This window comes from Augochlora pura, chromosome 10 (genome assembly GCF_028453695.1).
Source record: "Augochlora pura isolate Apur16 chromosome 10, APUR_v2.2.1, whole genome shotgun sequence".
Lineage (NCBI taxonomy): Eukaryota > Metazoa > Arthropoda > Insecta > Hymenoptera > Halictidae > Augochlora > Augochlora pura.
The window spans coordinates 15296090-15324011 of record NC_135781.1 but is presented as its reverse complement, the minus strand read 5'-3'; the positions used below and the strand labels follow the sequence as shown (position 1 = coordinate 15324011).

At 36.7% G+C, this 27922-nt stretch overlaps 1 protein-coding gene across 8 annotated transcripts; it reads left to right on the top strand.

The window, feature by feature from the left end:
• The first annotated feature begins 3 nt into the window (after positions 1 to 3).
• On the top strand, positions 4 to 27021 carry Atp8a (ATPase phospholipid transporting 8A1). 8 transcript variants are annotated; one of them, XM_078192543.1, is made up of 23 exons: positions 15851 to 16434; positions 16518 to 16705; positions 17353 to 17522; positions 17861 to 18099; positions 18192 to 18290; positions 18361 to 18471; positions 18549 to 18796; positions 18869 to 19143; positions 19223 to 19517; positions 19595 to 19821; positions 19909 to 20285; positions 20353 to 20490; positions 20556 to 20708; positions 20781 to 20978; positions 21053 to 21152; positions 21229 to 21473; positions 21547 to 21672; positions 21774 to 21914; positions 21998 to 22116; positions 22187 to 22321; positions 22449 to 22553; positions 25009 to 25106; positions 25854 to 27021. In XM_078192543.1, exons 3-23 carry the CDS (start codon positions 17441 to 17443, stop codon positions 25997 to 25999), a joined length of 3657 nt encoding a protein of 1218 aa, XP_078048669.1. In that variant the 5' UTR covers positions 15851 to 16434; positions 16518 to 16705; positions 17353 to 17440; the 3' UTR covers positions 26000 to 27021. The 8 variants fall into 8 exon arrangements, with proteins under 8 accessions (XP_078048665.1, XP_078048661.1, XP_078048664.1 ...); XM_078192535.1 differs by lacking the exons at positions 15851 to 16434; positions 16518 to 16705; positions 17353 to 17522 and adding exons at positions 5 to 530; positions 13501 to 13852; XM_078192538.1 differs by lacking the exons at positions 15851 to 16434; positions 16518 to 16705; positions 17353 to 17522 and adding exons at positions 7 to 530; positions 13501 to 13852 and having other exon boundaries at positions 25902 to 27021.
• The last annotated feature ends 901 nt before the right edge of the window (positions 27022 to 27922 follow it).

Here is a 27922-nt window from a genome sequence, read left to right as displayed (position 1 = left end):
ATAATAAATAAACCGATTCCGTCACATATTACGTTACTGCTATATGTTTTACATACAGTACTCAGAATCAAGACAGTGTCTATGACACACGGCGTGGATCTCAATGGTGTTCTATATGTGACGGCTTACGTTGCTCTGTTGTATTCTTTGTGAGCTACAACCGATTCGCGCAGATTCTTTAATCGTTTCAAATAAAAGAGAGAGGTAAACAAAAACTGAATGTAAGCTCGACAAGGTTCCTCAAGGTGTATCGACGTCGACGATCCCCACGGATCGTCGCTGTTGCTATTCGCCGTATGTACGTATTGCGTCGGGACACACAGCAATGTACATTTTCGTTCGAAACCAGTTTGCCCGGTAGCAGCACGACGAGTGTGTACTAGTGGATACATTTTCTGTGTGTGTGCAAGTGCATGCCGTGCAGCTTCCTTCGGGTTTACTTGGATTTATCTACCGACGCTGTGAAATGCTGACAAGCTGGCGACATGAATGCGGCAGTATAGTTCATACGGACACACCGCACTGTCCCTGTGAGTACTATTCTTTTCTGTATGGATATATGTTCCATTACCTTTGGTACCCAAACAGCGTGTACACAAAACATTGGAGGTTATATCCCGTATGGTCTACGTTAGAAGTTTACGGAGAACAAAATATATAGAAAGAGGCACAATGTTAGAACGATAGAATGTTTATGCACATTTCTTCGTTTCAGTAATTCATTCATGAAAATTGTGTTGTCGCCTTTTAGGAATCTTTCGCGTGACAGAATGTACGTTATGATTTTTTTGGCTATTGACATTCGAATTAGAATCTACTAGTACACATACACATATGTACATGTTCAAGACCAATTTTACTCGATAAATACCTTAAGGATTTTAGGTTGTAGGATACGTAGAATTTTTTAGAATATTTTGTATCTTTAATATGTTTATTAGGGAAAGAAATTAAATATAATAGTGTCTGGATCGTTTAAAAATAAAATGTCAAAGAAAAAGTGTGGATCAGTTAAGTTGTATTCCGTAGCTAGGGATTTTGGGAGAGGGACAGTGTGAGTGGAAAATTGAATATAAAATTTCTCGAGACCTGAAACACCTTGAAGTCAGTATTTTATAAAAAATCGTTAATATCACAAGTATTTAAAATTGATTCGTACTGTGATTTAGCGATCTCCTTTCACTGCGCCAGGTATATCCGTCGAGAATGAGTCACTGATGAAATATTTACTATACCGCTGTATTCCCCGTCGGATAACAAATAACGCATCGATATTTCAAGAATTTATATCAGTTACAAAATATTTTTCACTCATAAAAATGGACACTTGTATAGATGAATCTATCATTTTTTAAACAATAATAAGTAGCAGTCGAATAGTGCCGACGTCTTGAGAAATTAAGTCTGAGTACTCGGTGTTAACAAATACGATAACGCGAATTAAAGATAATTGCACTTGACACGGATCAGAAGTTACCGCCAACGCCCTCGTGCTTCCTTTAATTTGTGCAATGATTATACAAGGACAACTCGATGAAAACAATGGTAGAAGAAATTTCTTATCGAAGAATATGGCATTACATCATAACACGCGTGCACACTACCATACTGCAAATTAGAATGCTAACAAAGTATGACATAACGATTTTTGTCCGTGTCGTAACCTGAATGTTAAATATTTATACATGTGACGGCTAAACCATCAACCATAAACGATCTACTCAGTTCAAGTTTAGATCTTAGAATTAACAGAATCCTAAAGGTCTGGATAAATCATAGTCATTGCGCTTTTCAACATTTCGCATTTTATGAAAATCAGTTTTTATCTGTGGATAAGACAATACGCGAGTAGTAATTGTGGTCAATAACAGTTGTAGTAACTGCAAGGTAATCACATCTGCAATTTCGAAAAATTATATTTGCGATATCCTGGTGAGAATGCCTTTGTGTTTGTCGCAGTTTAGCATGGCTACTTGTTGCATAATGCATCGATTACGAGCCTGATGGGGCTGCCTGTCCATAGCGTCTTCGATGCATCCTTTCTTGTGAGACACCCAGTACATGTACCTCGCGTGTTCACACATAGACACATGCAAAAAGTCGATACGTTTCGTTTCCTTCATTCAACAATATGGACTTTGTGACCTTGTGATAATTTCACCCCCGAATTGATCGATAAACTGGTAGCGTGTAACGCTAAACATGAGCATCGATCTACGCCACCGTCCGTCCATCCATTTCTCGCCTACTCGGGCCATGAAAGTGAAATCAAAGTTCAGGTGAAGCTGACTTTTCTCCGTGCATACTATTGTATATTGGATGCATCGATGTTCGAATTACTGCTTGGACCATCAGGTTGCCGAACGTTGTGATTCACAGTTTTAGTTAATAATTTAACATGGCATTGATTCTATGCAGATTCTGTTCTCGGAAAATTGCGACATTTCTTCATTTTGAATCAATTTTCATATTTAGCATGTCTTTCCAATTTCCATTTTCATACATGCAAATACTGCATCGCATAACAATACTACAAGCTCATGGACAATATGTATATTTAAAAAGACATTTTGTGTTTTTCTTAATGTGAGACTGTTTGTGACTTTTTCGTAGATTCTCTACTATAGTAGTTCTATTTGAATAAAGATCATTTAATGATGGTTTATTTCTCTAGTTCACTCATCGTCATTTACTTGTTCACTCATCGTAGATTACTTTGAGAAGTCGGTGTAACACGGAATCAATTGTTCGTCACGTGAATCGCATATGCTGCGGAACGTTGGCCAGCTTTCCATTTCGTTGTCCCAATTTCTCAAGTTTATTTCCCTAAAGAATGGGGACAGCTTTTGTTTCGGCTTCGGTAAATTTTAGTGAATATCATTAAAATCCATTTGGCAAAAATCCTTCTGCATTCGATTATGAATCCGCTTCGCGACATTTTTCTATTTCTCGAGACTCGGCGAGAAAATATTATTTTCGTAATATTTTCGGTATAGCACATCATTTGTGGTGTAACGCGAATACAATGTACCGTGAAATCGATTTTTCGATTGGTTGTTCGTTTGGCATTGATTGATGCTTGAATTCCAGTAGAGTTTTTGAACTCTCGCTAATTGCCATCTTGCTATACATCTTTCGATAGGGATGACAATCGACAGGCTTTTATACGGTAGAAACGTTAGGTTTACAAATTTCATTATTAGAAACAGTTCAAAATGCATTCAACTTTTAATTAAAATAATGAGAATAATTTTTTAATCGCTGTACATATTTTATACATTTTGTTCAGATGCCTTTTTTACGGTGTTTGTAAAGAACAAAATGTGAAATAAATTGATGTATTAAACTCTGCAGACACGATAAATAATCCGTCTTTAATGAAAAAGTTTCCGTTTGTTTATATATTATTCGTTCAATTATCCGTTTGTTTATATATTTCAATTTTAATACTGAAACATAGCGCATATCATCAATTTGATCTAAAGTTTCCTTCGCGAATTTAATTGGTTTAATTTGTGAGAATTTCGTACGTGCAGTTTTAATTTAATGTTCGTCTGCTGTAACGCAGCGTTTAAAAAACAGATAATTCAATATTTAAATGAATGCATCCTGATTGAATTGATCCACGTACAGAAAACAGATGCGTACGTAACGTGCATTCAATGTAATCCACGCATGTGCATGGTAGGGCCGACAATTGAAAGCTTTGGACGGTGCCAATTATAAAAACGTGATTTGGACCAATGCCTACACACATGCTTAAAATGAAATTCAGCGATACCGTTTATTTCCCGACACGATGCTTACTGTAGATTCAATATTTGACAGTTTAAATGAAGTATTACGTTGCGAAATCACTTGTATTTTTCCAATTACCTGTATGGATTTTTGTCCGTTTTCAAGCACAGAATATATTGCACCGAGATTTGTTAGATAATCTTTCTGAGAAACATTGTGTTTAAGGTAGTTGTTGCGATATCGAAAATGTAATATCAGTGCCAAATGGAATCGTAGAAATAATCGAGAAGATACCCGCTAATATTATTGATAACAAGCCGGTGATGCGATTAGATTGCACGCTTTATGTATAATATGTAATATCTGTGTTTTAAAAGCATAGTGTTGAAAACAGTCAGTTTCTGCCGAGTTTAGTGCATGTTCGCGGCTAAATTATGGCAATGTGAAAGTGTTCTAACAATTGATCACGGTTATTCTTTGATTCGAGCGGTATTGCCATCATCGAGAGTGAGAGCCCGTGAGTAAGTTTACTTTTATAGATGCCTTCCGTCATCAAGGAGCAAAATGGTCTTATGCATTTCCAAAATTATTGTGAAATAATGAAACATTGTAAATCGTTGATATTCCTGAGAACTTTCAAGAGAGAGTTTTCAGGTCGATATATAAAAGCTGTTTGCGTAATCATCTGCAGCTCGTTTGTTTTGCGTGTCGTTATCGAACGGAAATCAATTAATGAAATTGGAAACGAATTGTAATTTTCCTAGTTCACTCTATGATTTCGTTTTCGTGTGACAAACCTTTCTCTAGAAGGGTGCGGCATCATACAATTTGTTTTGCCAACACATTCAACATTGTCCGCGACCGCAAACACGAAACTCTCAACGTAAATACACTACCACACCTTTGTGTACGCACCCATAAGGGCCACTCCTCCTTGTTACACGATTCATCCGTGGTATCTTCTTTCATGTCTGATTCGACATGCAATTTTATCCGTGAACTCACTGCGGGTATCGAGCAACCTTTTTCAGATTTGCTTTTTCGCTTTGAAGGGAGAAAATATTATAATGGAAAATATAATGAAACTATCGTTTATGAAATTTTCAACGATTGAATTAAATTTTACTAAAAGCAGTTTCTGAAAGTTACCACGCAGTTCCATAAACGTCGAAGAATAAAGAGAGTTCGAAATGATCACAGTTAGGAATATGTATTTCGTTCCGTTGCTCTTGTTACTTCTATCATGATGAAGCCATTCCCTCGAGATTGTTTTAAGAGTCAAAGAAACACCACGTATCGATGTTTCGTATCTCTTCCTTTTCCGTTGGATATCAGTCGAAGACATACATTCAGACGGTCTATGAAATTTAATATCTGTAATATCAAATCGGAACGAAGACAGTGAGACGAGTGTATAGATCTCGAAGTTGTGGCTTTACGTTGATTTTTATCGATGCTTCGAAGTGTACTCTAGAGGGTTGACATTTTCTAAGCTTCTAAAGTGTAATGGCCTTAGAAGTTCCAACGGTATAAGACTGTTAAAGGGCAACGTCTAATAATAAAGATTTCAGCATATAAGCTGTTTATGCATTTTGGCTATCACGATGATGGACACATCGAATTATCTAGAATCGATAAACCTTAATTATCAGGCAACTTCTCGATCCCTTCTATACCTTTCGATTAATTTGATTCTGCTATATGTAACCCTGATACCCCAGACTACTTTTAATTTTATGGTTTACCAATTCATTACCATGCAAGCAGTCTTCGTCGAGAATATTGGTCGAGCTACAATGACAATGTGTTATAAAGTTTCCTATTACGCCTTTAATAACCAGCGACAAAATTGATAGAACCATTGCAATACAATAATAATCCAATAACTTTTCCCATGAAAATCATTCTCTGTATAACCTTTAAGAAATTTAATGTAAAGAAATCAAAATTCCGACTTTAAAATACGGCAATATATTTTCGACAAATAAAATACGACAGTCAATTTGCTGAAGACGTATGAAATTTTAAACTTATGTTCAGTGTATCGATAAAAATAATATATTCGTTTACAATTTGTTGGTCAGCAACAGTAAATTACGGACGTAATTGGTGACTAGAGAAATTCTTTAGACAATTGTTCATATATCGTCCCATTTACGAGAAACTTCGATCAGAATATTATTGGGTGCGTGCGACATTGAATGGAACTCAGTTAATGTGGTTGTTTATTGTGTGGGCCATTTCTATTCCCATTGATTGTGAATACGGGCGTAAACGAGACGTACATACGTCGAATGCCGAGTTTCTCAAAAACAGAATGTTTGTGATGTGTGCAAAATATTAGATTAGACCTCCGATTTACTTTTTCAAAGAGATGCCCAGAACGGACTGCGTTGTACCGTTCAAGTAAAAGTCGAATGAATTAGATCCAAACGGTTCTGACCTCTTCTTTGAACAACCTATAACCTGTTTGAAATTTAATCCTGCCTATGGCATTGGGATATCTTTTTCGAGGGAAGCAACGCGAGAAACTGAACGGTCACAATAGCACCTCCACACTCTAATTACTCCGGGCTCGCGTGCATTTCGGTAAACGTAGCAGAATTGTGCAGCAATTGCGACTGTCCCTGCATCGCGGATCTTGCATATCGAAAACTGGACAGTGTAATTCATCGACCGTAGTTAATTTGGCCAACTGGATGCCATCCATTGTGCCCGATAGTATGGGATTGTTAACGGCACACATTTCATCTGTATACGGGTAATTATATGTGGGACGAGTTAAGGATGACGATACATTGCGATCTAATTCGCCGAACCAATCTAGAGCAACGTCAGATAATCGGTGCGTATGTTATTCGTAAAAGATTGTCAACGGTTTCTCCGAGGGTGATGAGCATTGCGAACACTGGATAGTTGAGAATGCAAATAGTTATCGGTGTTAGACGAAAATTTAAGCAATGATTGACGATTGTTAGATTTATTCAAGTTATTTGTAGCCCACGAATCTTTGAGAGAAACGTAAATTTTCTACAAGAAACAGGTGTCACTTGACTCATCATCCATCGATATAATTACAGTTAGAAGTTGCTTAATAAATTGTTATGTAATGCCTGTACTAACGTAATATCGTGTACTAAAAAGTTATACCCAGTAGCACTATCTTAATTTAGATTTCTTTTATTATAACACAATTATTGAAAATTATATTAATAACCTTCCGGGAGATAAACTATTATGAATTTATTTGTTTCTTTAATAGGAATCCATTTCAGTAAAAAAAGCATAAAATAAGCAGCCCATCTATAGTATTAAAATTGTGATTAAGTGCCGACTGCCGCATTGATGATTGCAATCAATGATTGAATGTGTTTCAATTTTGACAGTCACACGAATAATTAACCCATAATTAATTCTGTTTATAACGAAGCCGAATTAGTACTTCATACATGATCCTTCTTGAAAACAGATGCCGAAACAATTTACGATAAAGCTACAAAGCTTTACTGTGAACCGGAGATAATTATTTCCCTCGAGTCACGATTAACGATTGCATAGATCTATTAAATTAATGGCCAGCTTTCATTTCACCACTGCCGTCAAGATGAACACTTAGGGTTGTAAAGAAGACGAACTGACTAATACAGAAGTGTCCATCTTTTCAGCTGCTTTTTAGATGAGCAATAAAAATAAAGAAGCGAATGCATAGCGAAAGAAATTTTATTACAAAGAAGTATCATAAATCTAAAAAATATAGTTAACATATTTAAGTTACTTAAATTGTTTCTTAGGTCAAATCGATACTTGCTTGGGCCGCATGGCCGCCAATTTTGATCTAGCGGATATGCATCGATAAAGGAAGAATCGCAAAAACGCGGAAAAATCCAATATTTTCGTTTCCGGGATATGTTAGTCGCTTCGTAATCTAATCACGGTTTAGTTATCGTTATCCGTCTCCGTGGTTGCCCTGCCGTCATTTCAGGGATGACTTTGATTGCGAAATCGCGTCGCATACCAAAATGCATAACGTAAAATGAAAAGTCAGGCACTATTCACGTAAGCATGGTTTTTAACTTATAAACTTGAATACAACGATCTTAATTTAACCTTAAATTTCTTCAATTGCATATCATATTATACCTTGACGTTTGTCGCTGTTTTATCTGTAGAATATACATATATCTTAATGGTAAGATGTGATAGTACTGATTTCTGTAAGAATAAACTTTTGCTTGAAAATTTCAAACGGTGTTTGATGCTGAACAGCTTCTTGCTTGTACACGTACTTTGGAAGTTGTGTTTTGGCTAACTTGGGAATATGTACCATTATACGTCATCGTTCCTTTATTTATTTTTACAATCTCTTGCTTTTAGGAATTCAGGTTTTTAAAAACGGAAAGCTTTCTCGCGACTGATTTTTGTAAAGAAAAGAAGAAAATTTTTTTGCGACGAATGTGCATGACCTGGTAAACGTACCGAAATCTTTTCCACGATCAGCCGTTCCATCGTACCCATGCGTAACAGATTGTATCTGTGAAAACAATGTTGGTTAAAGGTACCGCAACACGTGACGACGCTTATCAGCGGAAAATTTTTCCTAATGCACCACGGTCCCACTCGTCGATGATCTCTATCTGAAACAAGGTTCTTTATGGGATTGACCCACGCCAACGACGTTTCTCGAGGCCTTCGAAAAAATATCTTGCCTTGTTAGGTTTCCCCCACCATTTCATTTGTATCCTCTTGACCTCGTTTCGATCCGACAAACTTTTTTCAGTCGGACCATATCGCCCCCTTCGAGAATAAAAAAAAAGTACATGAACTGTAAGCGTCGGGAAATTAAAATTCATTGACAGTTTTCCAAGAACCCACTCACGTGTGAGCCACAGTTTCCTCGGTTCTTGATCACGTTCGTTGACATATACTATCTGCGTCATCAATTACTTGGTTCATTATGATTAATAAGCCAGAATGGGTGATGTGGACGGCTGTTCCCGTTCGATTTTCTAGCAATACGGCATGGTTGATCGAACTTCGAGCGAATTAATTAGATGGTTAATTGAATTAATCAATAATTTCCGTACTATATTCATGTTCTTTTGCCAGATTCCAATTTTGATTATTATGGCCTAGCAGCTGATCGAAAAATTGATTTAATCTATTAGGCAGCGGAGTAGTAAATTGTGTTAGTCGATATTGATTTATGGAGCAAACGGTAATAGTTCGCGTGAGATTCGCTGAAAAATGTAAATATACTGTTTGAAAAAGTTCTAGAAAAAACAATAATAACGTTGAATGAGTTTCACGACTTCGAGGAAGGTGAATTTTATAGTTGCAAAAATAATATTTTTATTTTTGTACCGTATGAAACTGTACATCAACTTTATTAAACAAGCTATACGAGGTCTCATAATTTCTCTGTACAGGTATCAAATTATAAAATTATTGAAGACTAAAAATAAAGCTAAATCATGATTTTTATATCTGTATAACATGTATCTTAATTGTACAGTTTAAAAGTAATCCTATATTCTCATAATCTAGTTTCTTATTTATTTAGTCTCATTCACACATAATAGTATAGCTTAAACAAAATCTCAAGTTTGACTAGATTGTTTAACATATTCAATAATTCAAAAAAAGTTATTATCATATATCATATAATTCAAAACTAAAACATATTCACTATCAGTGCGGCTTAATCAAAAATTGATCTTCATATTTGCCTGCAACTATCTTTATAGTTTTATCAATTTTAAAACACGAAATGTGAAACCGATGATTTTGTCGACACGCTAGGTTCTGTGTTGAATACAGGGATATTTCAACAAATTATTGTCACGAAAGTAGAATGCCACATACCTGTCAAGAAAATTTACCAGCGTATAGCAGAGTGAAACCAGGTAATTCGGGAAGTAGTACGAGAAATGAATGAAATATCAATGCTTGGAATCGTGGATTTCATTTAAACGATTACTGATTAGGTCGTCAGTTAGCGTGTCCCCGATGAATCAATGGGATCGGTGGTATCGATTGCAGTGAATGGTAGCTTCTCGCCATTGATCAGTTCCTCGGAGTCCGTCAGTCGAGTTTTCACAGCGTGGAAGTGCGTACGCGATGACTTGCCGCGGATCCGCGCGGTAAACGGACGCTCTCAACTCAGGTCCGCTCAAATCGGCTCCGATCCGCGTCGTCCGTGCTCTTCCCGGTGTCCAGTAATGTAGCCGACGCCGTCGTACGAGTTCTACTCGCACATTCCCGTAATATTATCGCGGCGATGATTGATCGTTCTTCACGGAAGAATCGAATTGTCGCGTGTCGCGTGGTTGGGGACCATATGGAGCGCAAACGTGTTTTGCATTCAGTGTTCGCCATGCCGTGTCGTTGAAAAGGTGTTCCATTAGCACCGCCAAAGGACTAACTCTTTTGTTTTTGTTTCCCTTTTTCTTTCACCTCGTTGAGAGAAAGCATCGGTGCTCGGGCCCGTTGTCTCTAACCAACGGCACGCGAAGACAACGTGTGGAAGACTTAATCAGTCTGAGGAGTTGGTTGCCGGTTCTGAATCTCGTCTGACCATGTACGGAATCCACTACTGATTGTTGAGAATCTTCGGCGTTGTTCTAATCGAAAGTGAACGAACGATTCGACGGATTTTGAGAGTTGGGAGTGGTACGGTCGACTGATAGATATTTTGTTCCGTGGAAGGGGAAGCAGCGTGGATTTCCTCGATCCTCGTGTTATCGAAGCGTCTTTGTCGAGACCAGTCGAGCGGGCGACTACACGGCAGCAGGTGTTTCGAGCCGTTTTTGACACAGATAATAGCGTAATAACGCAACAGTAATTTTTGACAAGTGGAACAGTAAAATCAATTGAAAGACGGCCGCCAGAAATCCGCCTTGGCCGACCCGGTTGAAAGTAGTGAGTAGAGACGTGTCTGATCTTATCTCCGACTTCAAACATGTACTTACTATTCAAGGTCTTTTTTTCGAACAATACTATGGAAGTAATATTATCGCGACTACGTGTTTGTTTTTAGCTTTGCGCTTGTACATTGTGTTGTATGAAAGATAATATTTGGTAGGTATAGGCACACAGGTAGTTTCGCGCGAAGAATGGCTGCAACTTTACGACAACAAAAATAGGACTTGAAAGACAGTTTAGCATTCGTGCCAAGGGAACTTTTACATAAATTTGCACATTATACGTATCTGACGATGACGAATACCTCCATAGAGTTCACAAAAAATATTATTTCTTCATTCTTTCATCGGCTTTCCCTGGACTGCTGGATTGATTTCCCATTTTCTCATTAAAGCCAGGCTGTTTTTTTTTGCGGCTTCCAATACTGCTTTATTTTTTGTCTTATCGACTAGTCCCATCGTTAAAACACCCACATCGCGAAACAGTCACCAGCATATCGGCGATAAAAATGCAACGAGTTATCGTCGCGTAACTGTTAATTACCGTGAAGTATAACGGTGTCCCTACCGTGAGTCATATTACGTCTACCCTACGCCATATACGTCTACGCCTACATTATCAGTATTTATCTTAAGTGTTACCAGTGCCGAGCAATTACCGAAATTGTCGTTTCTTCGAATTGAACACTAGTGGATTAGAGCTTTTAGTTTAATTGATCAATGCTTAGACTGATTAATAATTTCGATCCCAAGCAATTTTTTCAACTTTATCGTCAAATGAATCAATTATTCGATTATATATTAAAATTGAAACACGTTCCGTTGTTGATCAAAATTAACTAAATTAAACTAAACTAAAACATGAATTTATAACTACGTAGATACTGCAAATTTATGTAAAGAATGCGTGAACATGCTAGATTATATTGACGTTGACGAGTAAACGTAAAGTTGCGACATGTCGATCTTTGAATGTGTCAAGAAATACGATCACGTGTATGCGCGCATACATTCTTCCGAAGAGTCTTGTTCCTGGATCCATAAGCCAAGTATAACCGACAAAAATTACCGACACTGTGTATACTTACGCACGTGTATTCTTAACTACAACGTTGCATCATCGCAGGTTTCTCGAACGATCCTCGCACAGCGAACTAGTTCATTTTACGAAGCGATCGCAATCTCGCGCGTTAGTTCACCTGCGCGAAGTCTAGCCGTGACAGAAATCTATCCAACTTGGCGTTGACATTGCGTGTTTCGGATAACTTCCTCGAGTACGGTTAAATTGCTTCGAGATTGAATTGTATTCTTCGTGCTGCGATAGAACTTAACCGTTGGTGACAGAGATGTTTATATTGCTCACTGATACCACGGAGAAGTTTACTTTGTAATTATTAAACAAATCCATATGTTCATTTATTTGTTGTGATTTTATCAGTGTCTTTAAGCAGCACTAGGCAAAAAGAAGTTACACGTGAAGGTCTATGGATACTAATGTTAGGCAACAAGACTCAGGGTGATTTTAACACGGTTTGGCTTTCTTCAACCGGATTGAATTTCGTAGATTCCGAGAAACAATGTCTGAAGATCATTTCAGCTAGAGACCCTGGTAAGCATGCGTACACGCACTCTCAACCTGCACGGACGCTCCCACTTCAAGGTTACGGAGCACTTCAAGCCGTATTGGAAGGAGCTACACTGAACTAGCTCAAATTCACAGAAATTAGGAACCGCCCCGTAACGTACACTCTTGTAACACGCGCGCAAAATGGTGACATGAGTGGGAAGGCTGATAGCAGCCTACAGAGATCATAAATTCGAAATCAGTTTGGTCCCACAATACTATTTGTAGTTGGTAAAGTAATCACGGAAACAGTTACATACACAGACTTAGGCTAGTCCCACGCCAATGATTGCAGTCATTATTTAAAAATTTAGTGAAGAGAAACTGAATCAGAAGCAAGGGACGACAACCAAGTCACCACCTTAGTTTTATATGTAAACAGCTCCAAGTGCAACATCGAAAGGTCTCAATTAAACACAATCAAGTCCTTAAGAAAATTAAATCAAGTTTAATATCCACTTATGAATACGAAGCATGTAATTTGATAGTCATGATTCACTTTGGCTGAATTTCCACTATTTTCGAATCTATTAACGGCTATGTTATGGCCCCAGTTGAACTGATCACAATTCGTTGAATTGATCATTCGAGCAGACCAATCTTTCCTCGCTTTATCTCGTTCAACGGGAATCGAATATCATGCGCACGGAAATTCGACCATCTCGTTTCGATTCTACCTAAAAACTGCTTCGTTTGGCACCTGATATGTGCAGGTATGGAATTAGGTCAGCGATTCAATATATTTAGTAAAAGTTTTAGACTTCTGACGTAATAACTGCAACCACTTATTATACTAATACAAATATAAAATTAGCATAGACGCGCTAATTAGTGCAGCGCATATGCCTGCCGCTTTCTAGTCCCGCAATCTGAGTAATCGTTTGATAAATGAAGCCTCAAATGCTACGGTACAGATTATGGCAGACTAGAGACAATTAAGTAGCTTTTGACGAACATAATGATCCTGGATAGACTCTTCCATTTCGGGCGCAGAAATCAATGTGGGTACTGCCTATATGTTTTCGTTCCAGACTCCGCTGTATTCAGTGTATACAACTGCAACAGTATTCTCCTCCTTTTATTTTTAATCCAATAACTATAAAATTACGCGGGATAATTATGTTTTAACAATCTGGAGTATCCAGGATAGACTCTTCCGTCGTTAGCGCAGGAATCAATATGGCGATCGTCTATACGAAACAATTCTTTCTGATTTAGGCCTCGCTGCATTCAATGCAACCAGCTGCCAGGGGGAACCCCCGGGTTCCCAGTCCTGGCTCGTTGCGCCCCTTCACACCTCCGGATCTCTCTTCTATTCCGCATATGGACGGTACACCTCAGCATGGCAGCGGTGTTCGTAGCAATTCTTCATCCGTGAGCGGACGCGCGAACGAAAGCGGGGCACAGGAGCAGACTGGGCCCTACATCATCGGCAGTCCTATTAATCTGGGCAGTATAGACAATGTCGATAACATTGGCCTACGTATAGACCGTTTGCCAAGCGTCCGACGAAGTACACGGGAGCACATCGAGCTGCAGGAGTCTGCACCACCTGAATCCACTTCTGAAGGTGAGATATCATTCATGGTGTTAAGCATTTACTTTCTGTAGTCGACAAGTCTTAACTTTGATCGATGAAATCGCGTGACAGGGGTAGACAAGCATGTGGTAGGATTGACGCGACATAACTTAAACCATCCATTGAACAGGAAGCTCTCGCAATAACAACCAGTTGGGAGAAACAATAGTAGAATGAACGTGGCTTGACTAAATACTTTCAAAATAGAATTGCAGAGTATCGGGTCTGTAAAAGACGCATGAACGGAATATTACACCAAGGCTGGTCAATATCATCGAGATAAACCATTTTTCACTGTCATGAAAATAATAAAAACGTTGTAAACATCGGTATATGATGATAATGCGACACGCGATGTTCAAGGTCGGGCATGCAACACTGTAATGGCCAGTGACTAATAAATCCTCATAGTCTTATTTCTACATAAAAAATTTAGTATCCATTACCAATCACATCGGTACGGTTCCTTAACTATTCCATTCAATTTGTAGCGAATGGGGAGTGTGTGCGATCAATGTATATAAATTGGTAGGCAACGGTTTACAACCTGGTGGCCTATTAATACGCTTTCTAATATCAGCAATTATCAACGAGAAGCTTATGCACTTTTCTTTATGCATAGAAACTAAAATAATTTTCTTATAAATATGCATTGGAACTAAAATAATAACTATATTTATGGCTAGTAATTAAAATAGAATTTGTTACAATACGTTAGACAATTTATCTGATTAGCTCACGCTTATAATTAGACTACACATTTCTTGTATATTGTACATTAACTATCAACAATTTTTTAAACGTAATGAGATAAAAAATTTTTGTCGTTTAGTCGGTAGGGTCATCTTTGCCATCTTTTTTATTGTACTGTGTGTAAGCAGATACACAATTCTCCATATTTCTTTTTCTGAGCCTAAACTATTGCATTTCTTTCTAATACTTTACCAAAGTATTTTCTTTCTTTCCAACTTTGAGTCATTGTCACTCCAATGATGTCAAAGAAATGCAGAAATAGCTTCCTTCTAAGAATTTATTTTTTTTATTCAAGAAATAATTGTCTGTATCCATTGATTGTAACTGAGATATTTTATTTGCATTTACTTTCTGCGAATAAACCATGAAAACGCCTCTATTAATACACAATGCTAAACAAAACAGCGATTGATAAAAAATACATTTTATCTGAATTTTAAATTATTTTCTTATTTATTTATAAAACATATGCATACAAAGAAAAGAATCCCGCAGAATATTTAAACTTTTCTTAAGATTCGAAAGAAATGACAAAAGTATTAAAACGGAAGTTCGTATAGAAACTAGTACCAGTTTGTTGCGTTAAAAAGTCTGTAGAATAGGTCTTAGCCGTTAGACGGTGGTTTGACGGAAAACCCGATTAAGTAACCCGCGATCACTACCCATAAACCGTGTAAGTTGAAAGATCGTTGCAATTTTACAAGATTTCCTGACGCGCATTTCGAACGCATCAAGCTTCGATTGTGTCAGTGTAGCGTGAGCGGATTGTCCAATAAGGTTTGATATCCCTCGTGTGGAGCCACCCCAGCGGAGATGTCCTTGGCCCATAGTCTACGGCGTCGAGGTTGTTTATTGACGCAACCTTACCGTCCACGGCCCGATAGTCGCAGTAAGTGCTGGTGGAGGACAGCACGGTGCTGACGCCAACTTGTTGCCGTTAGCAAGCGCATGCGTTTTCAGGGTAACACGTGTGCAGGGCTGTCGCATTTTATGAAAATCCCCTCTGCAGTGTTGTACCAAATACATTTAGAGCCCGTGCCTTTTGCTACTGTCAGTTTTCAATATTTCCAAGATTATTACTTTAATTGAGCTGTTTTCACATCGGTAAACATAAGATGATACATCAGTAAACGGGTTCAACGTCAAAGTTTAATTGTCAATTTCCTCGCAGATGGCAGAGTGATCCTTATCTTTTCCCGTTCATTTGTTTGACAATCGTTTTGCTTTTATTAAAAATCGTATTAGAAAAAGACATCAATTCGGGGTATAAAATTTATGAGTTATTCGATCGTTCACAATATGCAGGGTCATATATACCGCGTTAACAATGTCATTGGTGACCAGTGCCACCTACGAGCTGGGAATAGAGCGTCTGTCAAGTGAATTTCCTGACGCGATATGATCGCGGAAATTTTTAGCTCCGAAGAGTTCCACGAGAGCAGTTCGGTTTCGGTTGATGTTATTTTGTGAACATTGATCCGGAGCGAGTTTGCTTTCACGCACATTTGCGTTTCCGTTAGCTCGTCAGGGGTGTGGCGACATTCACGGATCATCTTCCGGCACGATGACGCAGATACGTAGTTTGTTTAACCGATCGTTATCGCTAGCAGAAAATTGTGCTATTAATGTCCGTTAATTACTGTTTCCGCAATAAAGTGCGCGTACTACGTATCCCACCGAAGTGTTGACCATTGGTACGCCGGAGTCGTTATCAGTATGTGGGTGTAAACAATTAGATGTCACTTATAAATTGTCAAAACAAAGTCGGGGAATCCGATTTGGTTATTACTATTTGATCGATAGCAGCTTGGAGTATAAGCGTATGGCAATTCATTCCTTCATTCCATTATTTCACGTATTCCCTTTGAAAGATTTTAATTGTAGCTCCTTTGATATTGGACAGGTTGTCATCTGATTACAAGTTTATTTTATCTGCACGTTACACAACTGATCACAATAATGGTGATATATGAATGTAACTGATAATACATCTCCGGAAGTAGTTATTATATGGTCGGTGTTTGGAAACTGTGGAGTAAAAAATAGCCGAAATAGTTTACGCGAACGCGTGTCGCGGAATCATGTACAATGGTAAGAGATAACTATCCGATACCCACCTGAGCTCAATATTACGCAATTTTTGTTTCCCGTTATATTATACATCAAGTTACACAGTGTTAGTATCACAGTTACTTGTATTAGTATCGAAATTCACTAGCGGAATGAACATGGAATGCAACATTTATGTCGTTTTAATATTCAATGACCTCATTGTGACCTTCAGAGATCATCAATTGAAAAAAGTTATATTTATGTAGGAATATCCTGCTTTGACAATAGTTGGCAATTGATCATCTGATCCTCCTGTGTTAATGTTACCCATACATTAATTGATACTGTTTACACATGAATAATACATTTAACAAATAATTATATCCAGGATGTTTAAAAACTTCTTGACGTTATTAGGATTTCTTAAAACAGAAATTACTAATTTCTGTTGAAATTTTCCGGGTTTGCATGTTCTGACCACGATAAAAATTCTATTTAGTATTCCCGGATATGTGATTATAACCTCGAAGATATCACTTGGTAGACCTGAATCCGTTGTAATTTGTTTGTGTCATGAATTTTATTCTTAAAGAAATAAATTTTTCGCTATAACCTGAATCTTTTAATTCATCTGAGTACATATTTGTATCACAAGCCGTGCCATGTTACTGTGTGTGTCTGTACAGTGTATTCTTCCTTATCACTGGTTATAAATATGAATCGAATGAGCGAAGAGAAGTGATGTGAAAGACATTTCGTTTAGCAAACAGCAACATGGATGTAGCGAGTGCAAAAGTTGTACAATGGTTCAACGAACTCAGATCCCGTATTCATCTTTATTTGCACGCTCAAAATCGTAAGTTTGTGTGCGTTAAGAATATTAGACAAGCTGTCGAATTAAACACGTGACCTGTACTTGACCATTGTAGTTCAATAAGATACGCATTTCATAAATTCTATCACTGCTATTCCTAACTCGTTTAATTAATTAGAAATTGCAATAATTAAGCATTTTCATATTTGTTTATTACACGATATAAAGTTTGCTTATGTAGTGTTTACTACATTTCGTTGCATGGAGTTGGAAAAACATTACGAAACAAAAATATTACATGAATATAAAATCTAATTAAGTATATTAACAAATTGACAAAGAATTTTGAAATAATATAATGAGAGTGTTCTGTTTTCCAGTTGGTCCAATAAGGGCGGAAAATGGCGGATCGCAAGGTGACGATCAGCGATCTTCGCATCAACATGACTCCAGCGAAGAAAGGGTGGTTTTTGTTAATGCCCCGCATCAGCCTGCGAAATATAAAAATAATCGCATTACCACCGCAAAGTACTCAATTCTTTCATTTGTACCTATGTTCCTCTTTGAACAATTTCGTCGGTATAGTAATTGCTTCTTCCTTTTCATCGCCCTAATGCAGGTATTTCAGAAATGCAATATCTACTTCCAAATTGTATCTATTTCTCAGCATTCTATTGAATGTTCATATTCATTTTTCCCATCCCTATTTAGCAAATACCAGAAGTGTCACCAACAGGGCGATATACAACTTTGGTTCCATTAATTTTTATTCTTAGTGTGTCCGCATTGAAAGAGATAGTTGAAGATATTGTAGGTATCTCATATTCTTAGAAATATTGAGTTAATACTATAATCATAATTTTCAATGTTTCCTTTACAGAAGAGGCACAGAGCAGATGATGAAATAAATATGCGTGAAGCAGAGGTATTGAGAGAAGGACATTGGCAGTGGGTTCAGTGGCGACATATAGCTGTTGGAGACGTGGTTAAGGTTGTGTTATATTTCTATAATGTTTACAGATATGCTAGTTGCTACTAATTAACATGGTCCTTTTAAAATGCATATAGGTTCGCAATAACAATTTTTTCCCTGCTGATTTGATCTTATTATCGTCATCAGAACCACAGGGTATATCTTTCATAGAGACTGCCAATTTGGATGGAGAGACAAATTTAAAGATCCGACAAGCCCATCCCGACACTGCCAGTCTCTTGGATACTGCAGAATTAATGACTTTTCATGCAAATATTCAATGTGAACCACCAAACAGGCATCTATATGAATTTAATGGCGTATTACGTGAAACTAATAAACAGTATGTTTCTTTCCTAATAACGTTCGAACAATAGTCTGTTGTATTTACACTAGATGTCTCTATATTTTGTAGAAGTGTCCCTATGGGGCCTGATCAAATATTACTCCGAGGTGCAATGTTAAGAAACACTCGTTGGGTGTTTGGTGTTGTAGTCTACACTGGTCATGATACTAAACTTATGCAGAATAATACTACAACTGCACCTTTGAAAAGATCCACTTTAGATCGGATGACCAATACGCAAATACTCATGCTATTCTTTATGCTTCTTTTACTGTGTCTCTTATCTGCAATATTTAATGTTGTATGGACAAAGGCACATGGCAATGAATTATGGTATTTAGAAGGTAAGATATATATTTATTTATTTGACATTTCGTTCAAATCGTATTTACAAAATTATAAATTAATGTATTCTTCTTTCAGAAAATATAAATAAGAATTTTGGGTTTAATCTTCTAACGTTTATTATTTTGTTTAATAATTTAATACCAATTTCATTACAAGTTACGTTAGAAGTTGTAAGATACGTTCAGGCTACATTTATTAATATGGACATTGAGATGTATCATGCAGAATCAGACACACCTGCAATGGCTCGTACAAGTAATCTTAATGAAGAACTTGGTTTGGTTAATTATGTTTTTACTGATAAAACTGGTACACTAACAAAAAATGTAATGGAATTTAAAAGATGTTCAATCGGTGGCAAGGTATATGAGTAAGTTCTTCAAATTATATAACTAACACACATATATATATATACTTTATGTTGTCTAAAACTGTAATGTTTTACAGTTTGCCGATTCCTGTGAATGGCGATGAAGGTGGGAGTGATATTAATAGCGAATTAATTAGAGATATTATGGAAGGAAGATCAATACAAGATTCTTCTCGAACTGCTGACAAAAAAGTTTTGAATCATTCAAAAGTTGTGGATGAATTCATGATCATGCTTTCAGTGTGTCATACCGTTATTCCAGAGAAGATAGATGATACTATTATTTATCATGCTGCATCTCCTGGTAATTAATTTCAGAACAAGTCCTAAGTAAAATATTTATTGTATCGGTACATAATTTCACATGGACTATTCTCTCTTTTCTTAATAGATGAAAGAGCCTTGGTAGATGGAGCACGTAAATTTAATTATGTGTTCGATAATAGGACACCGGCATATGTGGAAGTAATAGCTTTGGGTGAAAGACTACGATATGAAATATTAAATGTGATAGAGTTTACATCAGCTAGGAAAAGAATGTCGGTTATTGTAAAAACACCGGATGGAAAAATTAAACTCTTTTGTAAAGGAGCTGATTCTGTTATTTACGAGAGATTATGTCCAGCACCTGTAGAAAATACTGATCCGGAACAAATCAGTTTAGATGATTTTCGAGATGTAACATTGGAGCACTTGGAAATGTTTGCAACGGATGGCTTACGAACACTTTGTTTTGCTGTTGCTGATATCCCTGACAATTTTTATCAAGTAATGTATCTATTTTGTTCTATTTAATTACAGTGAATTAGAACTAACCTGTTTGTATCCTTGACAGTGGTGGCGTGAAACCTATCATAATGCAATAATCAGTTTAGGAAACCGTGAAAAAATGGTAGAAAATGCTGCTAATCTCATTGAGACAAAATTACGATTATTAGGAGCTACAGCTATTGAGGATCAATTGCAAGATCAGGTACATAATTCACATTGAATTATGTTTCTAAAAATAGCCATAATGTTATATTATTAATTCTCCAGGTGCCAGAAACAATACAAGCTCTTTTACAAGCTGATATTAATGTATGGGTATTAACTGGAGATAAACAGGAAACTGCTATCAATATTGGATATTCTTGTAAATTAATTACTCATGGAATGCCATTGTATATTATCAATGAACAGTCTCTAGATGTAAGGAAAATAGTACTCTTATTTTCGTTCATTTACATATTTCGCGATGTTCTGATTAATATTAATTTTTAGAAAACAAGAGAGGTGATAATACAACGTTGTCTTGATTTTGGGATCGATTTAAAATGTCAAAATGAGGTGGCACTTGTCATAGATGGAAGTACTTTAGAATTCGCATTATCCTGTGATATTAAAATGGACTTTTTGGATTTATGTTCGTCTTGCAAAGTTGTTATTTGTTGTAGAGTTTCGCCAATGCAAAAAGCTGAGGTAGTTTTTCCGTTCTATGAAATTTTAAACGTATTCTTCACCTGATTGTTTTTATATGCAATATATATTTTTAGGTTGTTGATTTAATTACAAGTAATAAAAAAGCCGTAACTCTTGCAATTGGAGACGGTGCAAATGATGTAGCTATGATCCAAAAGGCCCATATTGGCGTTGGTAAGATCGCATATGCTTGTTTACGTCACAGATAAACAATTATACAATATTTAATAGTGATTTCTTTTATATGTAGGAATTTCTGGCGTTGAAGGTCTTCAAGCAGCTTGTGCTTCTGACTATTCTATTGCACAGTTTCGTTTTCTGAAACGTTTATTGTTCGTTCACGGTGCATGGAACTATAGCAGAATGTGTAAACTGATATTATATTCATTTTACAAGAATATTTGCCTGTACGTCATTGAGCTATGGTTCGCTATTTATTCCGGCTGGTCCGGACAGATCCTTTTTGAAAGGTGGTCCATTGGTCTTTACAATGTTGTAAGTAGTATAATAATAGCAAAACTTATCGTTAAGAGTATAACATCTTAAGTACACGGAGTTATTTTATTAGGTATTTACGGCTGCGCCTCCATTAGCTATGGGACTTTTTGATAAAGTATGTTCTGCAGAAACTCATTTAGCTCATCCTGGATTATATGCTACTAGAAATTCTGGGGTAGCGTCATTTAACATTAAGGTAACACATACTATTTACCGGTACTTAATTACATATGGTAATTTCTTATTTCTTATTTTCCGTATGTGGGGGACGTCTTTCAATGATATTTTTATTTGTAGGTATTTTGGGTATGGATTGCGAATGCTTTAATTCATTCATCTTTGCTTTATTGGTTGTCATTGCTGGCTTTGAAAGAAGGTGTGATATGGTCACATGGTAGGAATGGTGGTTACATCGTTCTGGGAAATTTTGTATACACCGTAAGTTTTAAACTATATAATTCTGAAGAATATAATTTCTTTACCAAAATCTTGATAATGTCTTATATTGTACTTGTTAACAGTATGTTGTAGTGACAGTTTGTGCGAAAGCAGGATTAATCATGAACTCATGGACGTGGGTTACTCATTTAGCAACGTGGGGATCTATTTTACTTTGGTTTTTATTTATTTTTATATACAGGTAAATTATACGGTCTTATTTACTCGTGTTCAAAATATTCAAAATATTGGTAACAATTATTTTGTTTCAGTAACTTTTGGCCTACATTAAATGTGGGAGCTGTAATGCTAGGCAATGATAGAATGTTGTTTTCCTCGCCTGTATTTTGGCTGGGTTTGGTACTTATACCGTTAGCAGTATTGCTACTGGATGTCACTGTTAAGGCGTAAGTATGAGTTTGTTTATAAAATTTCTTAGGAAAGTACATCGGTTCTTTTACTATAATTTAATTTTGAAAGTATCGTTTCAACTTCTCGGGTGTTTCATATGATATCGAACATATTTTTTGACAGTGTGAAAAATACAGTTTGGAAATCGGTGATTACGGCAGCTAGAGAAAACGAGATCAGGAAATCAGACCCTGGGGAAATATTCAACAGCCATGATTATAGAAGCTCGTAAGTTTTCATTTCCTTTTTACTAAACATTCTTATTTTAAGATACGACTCAAATTAATGATTTAGGCCGTGGAACTAGCTTTATAAGTCTTTAATGACAATACCATGCTACAGTCTTTAATGACTATACTTTCGTGATAGAAAAGTGTTAAGCTCTAATATTTAACATATTACGCATGCAGAAAGATACCACTATCTATCGGTAGCTAACTACTGGCAATTGCAAGTTAGAGATAACGGTTCGATCGATGCCGCTAATTATCAAACTACAATGCAGAACAATAAGTGTACACATTGCATGGAATATTGGTAGACAAATTTGTTGAGGACCCATTCATTACCGTTTAACTTGCATGGCTTATTGGATGTAGATTTTTCAAAAAGTTACATTCGTTACAAAATTAATTTAGTGATAACAAAAAAGTGCATGCATATAGCGGTATATACATATTTTTTAGCCTTGGTGAAATAACTTGCTTCATAAATTGCTTATTTTAATTGACTGGTTCTGCGAGAACGATCAATTATACCATAGCAATTAGTATCGTACTAACAATAATTATACAATTAATACTTATCGCATTCCATTGAGTAGAATATTAAATATTGCAACAGGAGGTCGAAGTCATATTGGAAGAGGCGATGGTTAATTTGGTGTTGGACTTCGGTCTGGTCGCCGCGAAGACGAAATAAAATCAGATTCTTCCCATTTGTGATCGCGGCGCGTGATTTGTGGTTCACCCATCATACTGTGCACGTCTCGTCTGCACCATTCCGACTTCCATGATCCTAAATAATCTGCACATTCCTACTGAACCACAGGACTTCGTAAGCATTCCATAATTTTATTCCACTTTCCTATGATATCCCATGTTTCTCACATGTGCATCATTTGTATTCATATGAACTATTATTATTCGTACTGCAAACTACTGTGATCATACTGTTTTTATATACATGTAGTATAAAGTCTATTACATATTTATTATAAAAATGGGATGAACAATGTTTTCTTCTCTTCCCACCCACTAGAAGTAAAATCAGTTTGTGAATTAAAATAATATATACCGATAAGAGAGAGCCCTTTTCACCTTTTTGTTCCTAATATGCAGATGCATCATTTATGTTGTATGTACTTTGATTGATTTCAATTTCGTAATATTTTGTGCAATGCTGTAGTTCGTAGTTGTACTCCTAGCACATTGTCCACACACTTTCCTGCAGTATGTTTAGGATTGTTTTGCAGTGTGAACGATATATTACGATTACGTAGAAATGTAAATAGTTATTTAAAGACCAAGGCTTCCATAACAAATATAGCGCATATGCTCGCATAAAAGAGTATTTTATTTGCAAAATTATTATCTTTTTTAATCATTGTATATTACCGAGTTTGGTTGAGAACTAAAGCTTGCGCAACTAAATTAAAACAACGTTATTGTAAGTAGTACAAGCTTTGTTTAGCTCGAGAATCAATCCTCTTGTTTATTTAACATTGACTACATTTGTTGGTATCAAAGTGGTATTTGTTTGTTAATGCGGTTTTCTGGTATGTTTTATTCGCGGTATCCTCTGAAGGCCTGTGCATGCCATCGCCGACCTCGCGAGGTGTAAGTATTCCGCAGTAGTACGTAACACGTACCGCTCCTGTAATTTTACACTTTCAGGTGTAAGCAATGCGCCTAGCTAAACCGCATGGTCGTTCAACGTTACGCTTGCGAGGGCACCGCAATATAACCAAATACTAACTACACTTACTTCACCCGCAAGCATTTCACGCTAATTTGATACTCTTTTGTGTCAAGGTGTATGGTAAATTGGGTTTTCTGTTAGAGGACGTCGATTATGCCACTCGAAAAATAATTTCAAATGTCTTCTCAAAGTTGCAACCTGAAAATTTACTGCGTCTTTGATAACAACGTCTATTAAGTTTTACTGATTTTTAGAATTGCCAAATCTACTGATATCACTGATACCTAAAGTTTCATGTATTATTGAATTTATTAAGCAATGTTGAAAAATTTAATTTTTTTATAAGGGATAATATTTCTATCGAGTTTACAACATGGTTTTGACGGATACAGTAATTTATAGAAATATAAGTACTCGAATTAATCCTGCAATCTTCAGTTGAATCAGCTACAGCATCGACAGAAGATATAGTTTGTTAAAAAAGGGAGTAGCTTGTCAACTTAGTGTAGAGCATCGATATTGTCTGTTGTCTTATCACGTTCCAAAGGGACGATGCGAATTTGTACTGCATACTTTTGTAGAGAATCGCACTGCATGTATCACTATAGACCAGTGGTCATCCGATAGATTTTCAAGAGACGGCATTGCGTGACAATTGCTTACCGTCGAATTAATGAAGTTTCCACGGCGATTTGTTACGAATCAGGACAGTTGATGGCCGTTCGAAGTTTTTTAAAAAATGTTTGAATGCACGGCTTTGCAGATTGACGGAGACTGCGCGGCTACTGAAAAACGTAAAAAGCGTTTTCTCCAGGCGATCGAACACCGCCTCCAGAGTTAATGTCGAAGTGGAGCTATCACGTAAGTTGTTTTGTCTGCACAGCGACGGGCTGGAATCGAAAAATGATTCACTTACAAAACCTCCAGTGAAGTAGTAGAAAATGGAACTCTCTTCGAGAGTCGATCTGTAGAAATGCTTCCTGTTTTCTAAGCTCGTCGCGTAGTACCTTTTGATTTGTCTTTCTAACAAAGTACAGCGTAAAGCACGCGCCTCGATGTTCACGGCTTTCGCCTATTTCTAACAAGAATAGATTCTTCGACAAGCTATTGATTCTACACTATAATCGCACATGCACCATTTTATGTGTCTTACAAGTGTATATATACGTCCATACTGATTGTAGTTTAAACTAACGATTTGTTCGTACAGTTTCCTTGTTATTAGACTCTTTCATTCCAAACCTCTGGAAAACAATTAACAGAACAACTATTTGAGTAGAAACTTCTTCAGCTATCGGCAGCAGAGATGGGCACAATTTTAATCAATAATGTATCCAATCATATCCAACTTTTAGTTTGTGCTTAAATCGAATTTCTTGCAATTTATGCAAAAATACTGGGGTTTCTTTGTTGGCTTAAAAAATCAATATTATTGAAGTAAAAAGTGATCGTTGAAATTCTTTTCGTCTTTTAATGTATAAACGATGGGAGTCTAACAAATTGTGCCCGTTTTGATAGTCTGTCTAAAAACTATTCTAACCCGTTTATTAACTACTTCACCACTGTAGATTGTGCATGCGTACTGACTTGTTTATGTTGTGATAACAGAAACTAATCGGTTGCGCTCTTTCTTATTGCACATGCTACGCGAAACAGACGGATTTGCATTTTCTCAAGAAGAAGGAGGATCGGTGACCCAGACGGATGTGATCAGAGCTTACGACACAAATCTTCCGAAACCCGGCGGCATGTAATCTTAACGATAACTATAGAGCTACTACGACTTCGTATACTATAAACCACAGGTACCTTGACTCAAGCCGATCAAACAGAGAATGAAGAAAAACGAAAGAATAGATCACGAAGAAACAAAAAGAGAATAGCAGGAAAATTGTTAATTGCCAAGCCCTACGTAACGCCTGTCTACGTTTCACGACTGATTCAATGCATCGCCTCGTTCTCCGCTAATTGAGAGCTCATGATTCTTGATCGACGATGGGCCTCGGAACGTATAGTATTAGCAAGACTATCAGAAACGACGATTTATTCGTTTTTAAATCATCACGAACGGAGGGTGGGGTCCTCCGTTCTTAGATACTTCTTTTTGATACTCTACAAGAATTTATTGTATTTATGGTACATAGTACACTTCGGACCTCGTCTACCGAGACCTTATATATTATATTGTACTGTTCGTGACAAAATTGTGGTTGCCGTTCGGGCATTTTGATGCGGTGCATTTGTGATCGCATTTCACTTTTGCCTTTGAAGTTTAGGAAGCTCAGCAGTTTTCCCACTGTTTTTTCTTCGAATTCATAGCGCAACAGGAGCCAAATATTCCGTGGTCGAATCGCGACTATCGTGTGCAAATCATTCGTTTCTTGTACAGTGTGTTTCAAAGCTCGAAGTCTGGAACGCGAAGTTGCACGCTTTGATGGAACTCATTGAGGAAACAGAACATTTTTGAGCGTAAGTTCTGAGGTTAATCGTTTCGGATTTAATACTAAACAATAATGTTAAATGTTACCTCGATTAGATTTTAATTATTATACTTTCTTAGTTTTTAAGAAAAGACCAACGTCATATTTTTTAGGAGTGTCAGGCCTAAAGAAATACAAAATTAATGGCTAATATTTTAATTCAGGGACAGAAATTGGATTATATGATTCTTTAGAGAAAATCAAATCTTTCTTTATGTTCATTAATTATACTAATAGTTCATTTTGTAACGAGCGTGCTGGTTTTTCTAAAAATAAATTACTTTTGTAACAGCTCATTTTTTGTCGTTTTATCAGTTAAGACTGTTTGTTTTTCAATGAATTTTGCCAGTTCATAAAGTTGGCACAGTTCTAGCCGGCGCATTTGAAACATTCTGCACACTGGGCAAATGCAATAGTTCTATTGCTCTTTCTATTATAAAACAAACGATTCGTCAGCAAATGTATCTATCTATATATTTTCTACGTAGTAATATAACTTTTTTTTCCATCTTTCTATTGACTATTGAATTCATCCGAAAAGAATCTCGACTTTCATAATCTGTAGAACTGTGTGTAGATTGTTATGACAAAATTTTCGTTGATAATGTTCGGCCATTTAATAATTCTGCAAACCGTGAGAACGGATGAGCATCGATAGAAAATCGAATAGTTGACAGAAGGACGGAAGAAATAAAAACACAGGCATAATGAATGGAAATACTAGTCCTCAATATTTTGTTACCCTGAATGAAATCGTTGCGAGATATTATTCCCAACGAGTTCTCCGAATGGTACGTGTAAATAGTAGTTAAAGAAACTTGTTTGCACGACCGGCGATACGTAAGGCGATCACAGAATTACACTTCGATCAGTGAACGACGGAGGTTCGCTTGAAAATACGTACTGAGTAAACAAAATACACTTGTCGACGTGATGTATGAAAAAGGCTGTCGGCGTCCATACGTCGCAATATAGCCTCCCCTCAGAAAGTAGTAGATTATATTTTTGAGAAGAAACGTTAATGAAAACTTCACCGCTTCTGTCGATCATAATCAACGATCGCCGGAGGATCATATTCAGCATCGTGCCAGAAAAAGACTGTTCCCAATTGTTCTACGCTGTTCGATTACTCCGTTCGTTGTTTCGTTCGTATTTTTGGTTTTTCTTTTTACCTTTGACTACGATGATTATTTTGTT

Bases quoted from the DNA above. Each gene is read 5' to 3' on its own strand.
- Atp8a (XM_078192535.1), top strand. From the start codon at position 13,516: ATGCAACCAGCTGCCAGGGGGAACCCCCGGGTTCCCAGTCCTGGCTCG. The intron at 18,291-18,360 runs GTAGGTATCTCA...TTTCCTTTACAG, and splicing joins AAGAGATAGTTGAAGATATT to AAGAGGCACAGAGCAGATGA. The intron at 20,286-20,352 runs GTAATGTATCTA...TATCCTTGACAG, and splicing joins TCCCTGACAATTTTTATCAA to TGGTGGCGTGAAACCTATCA.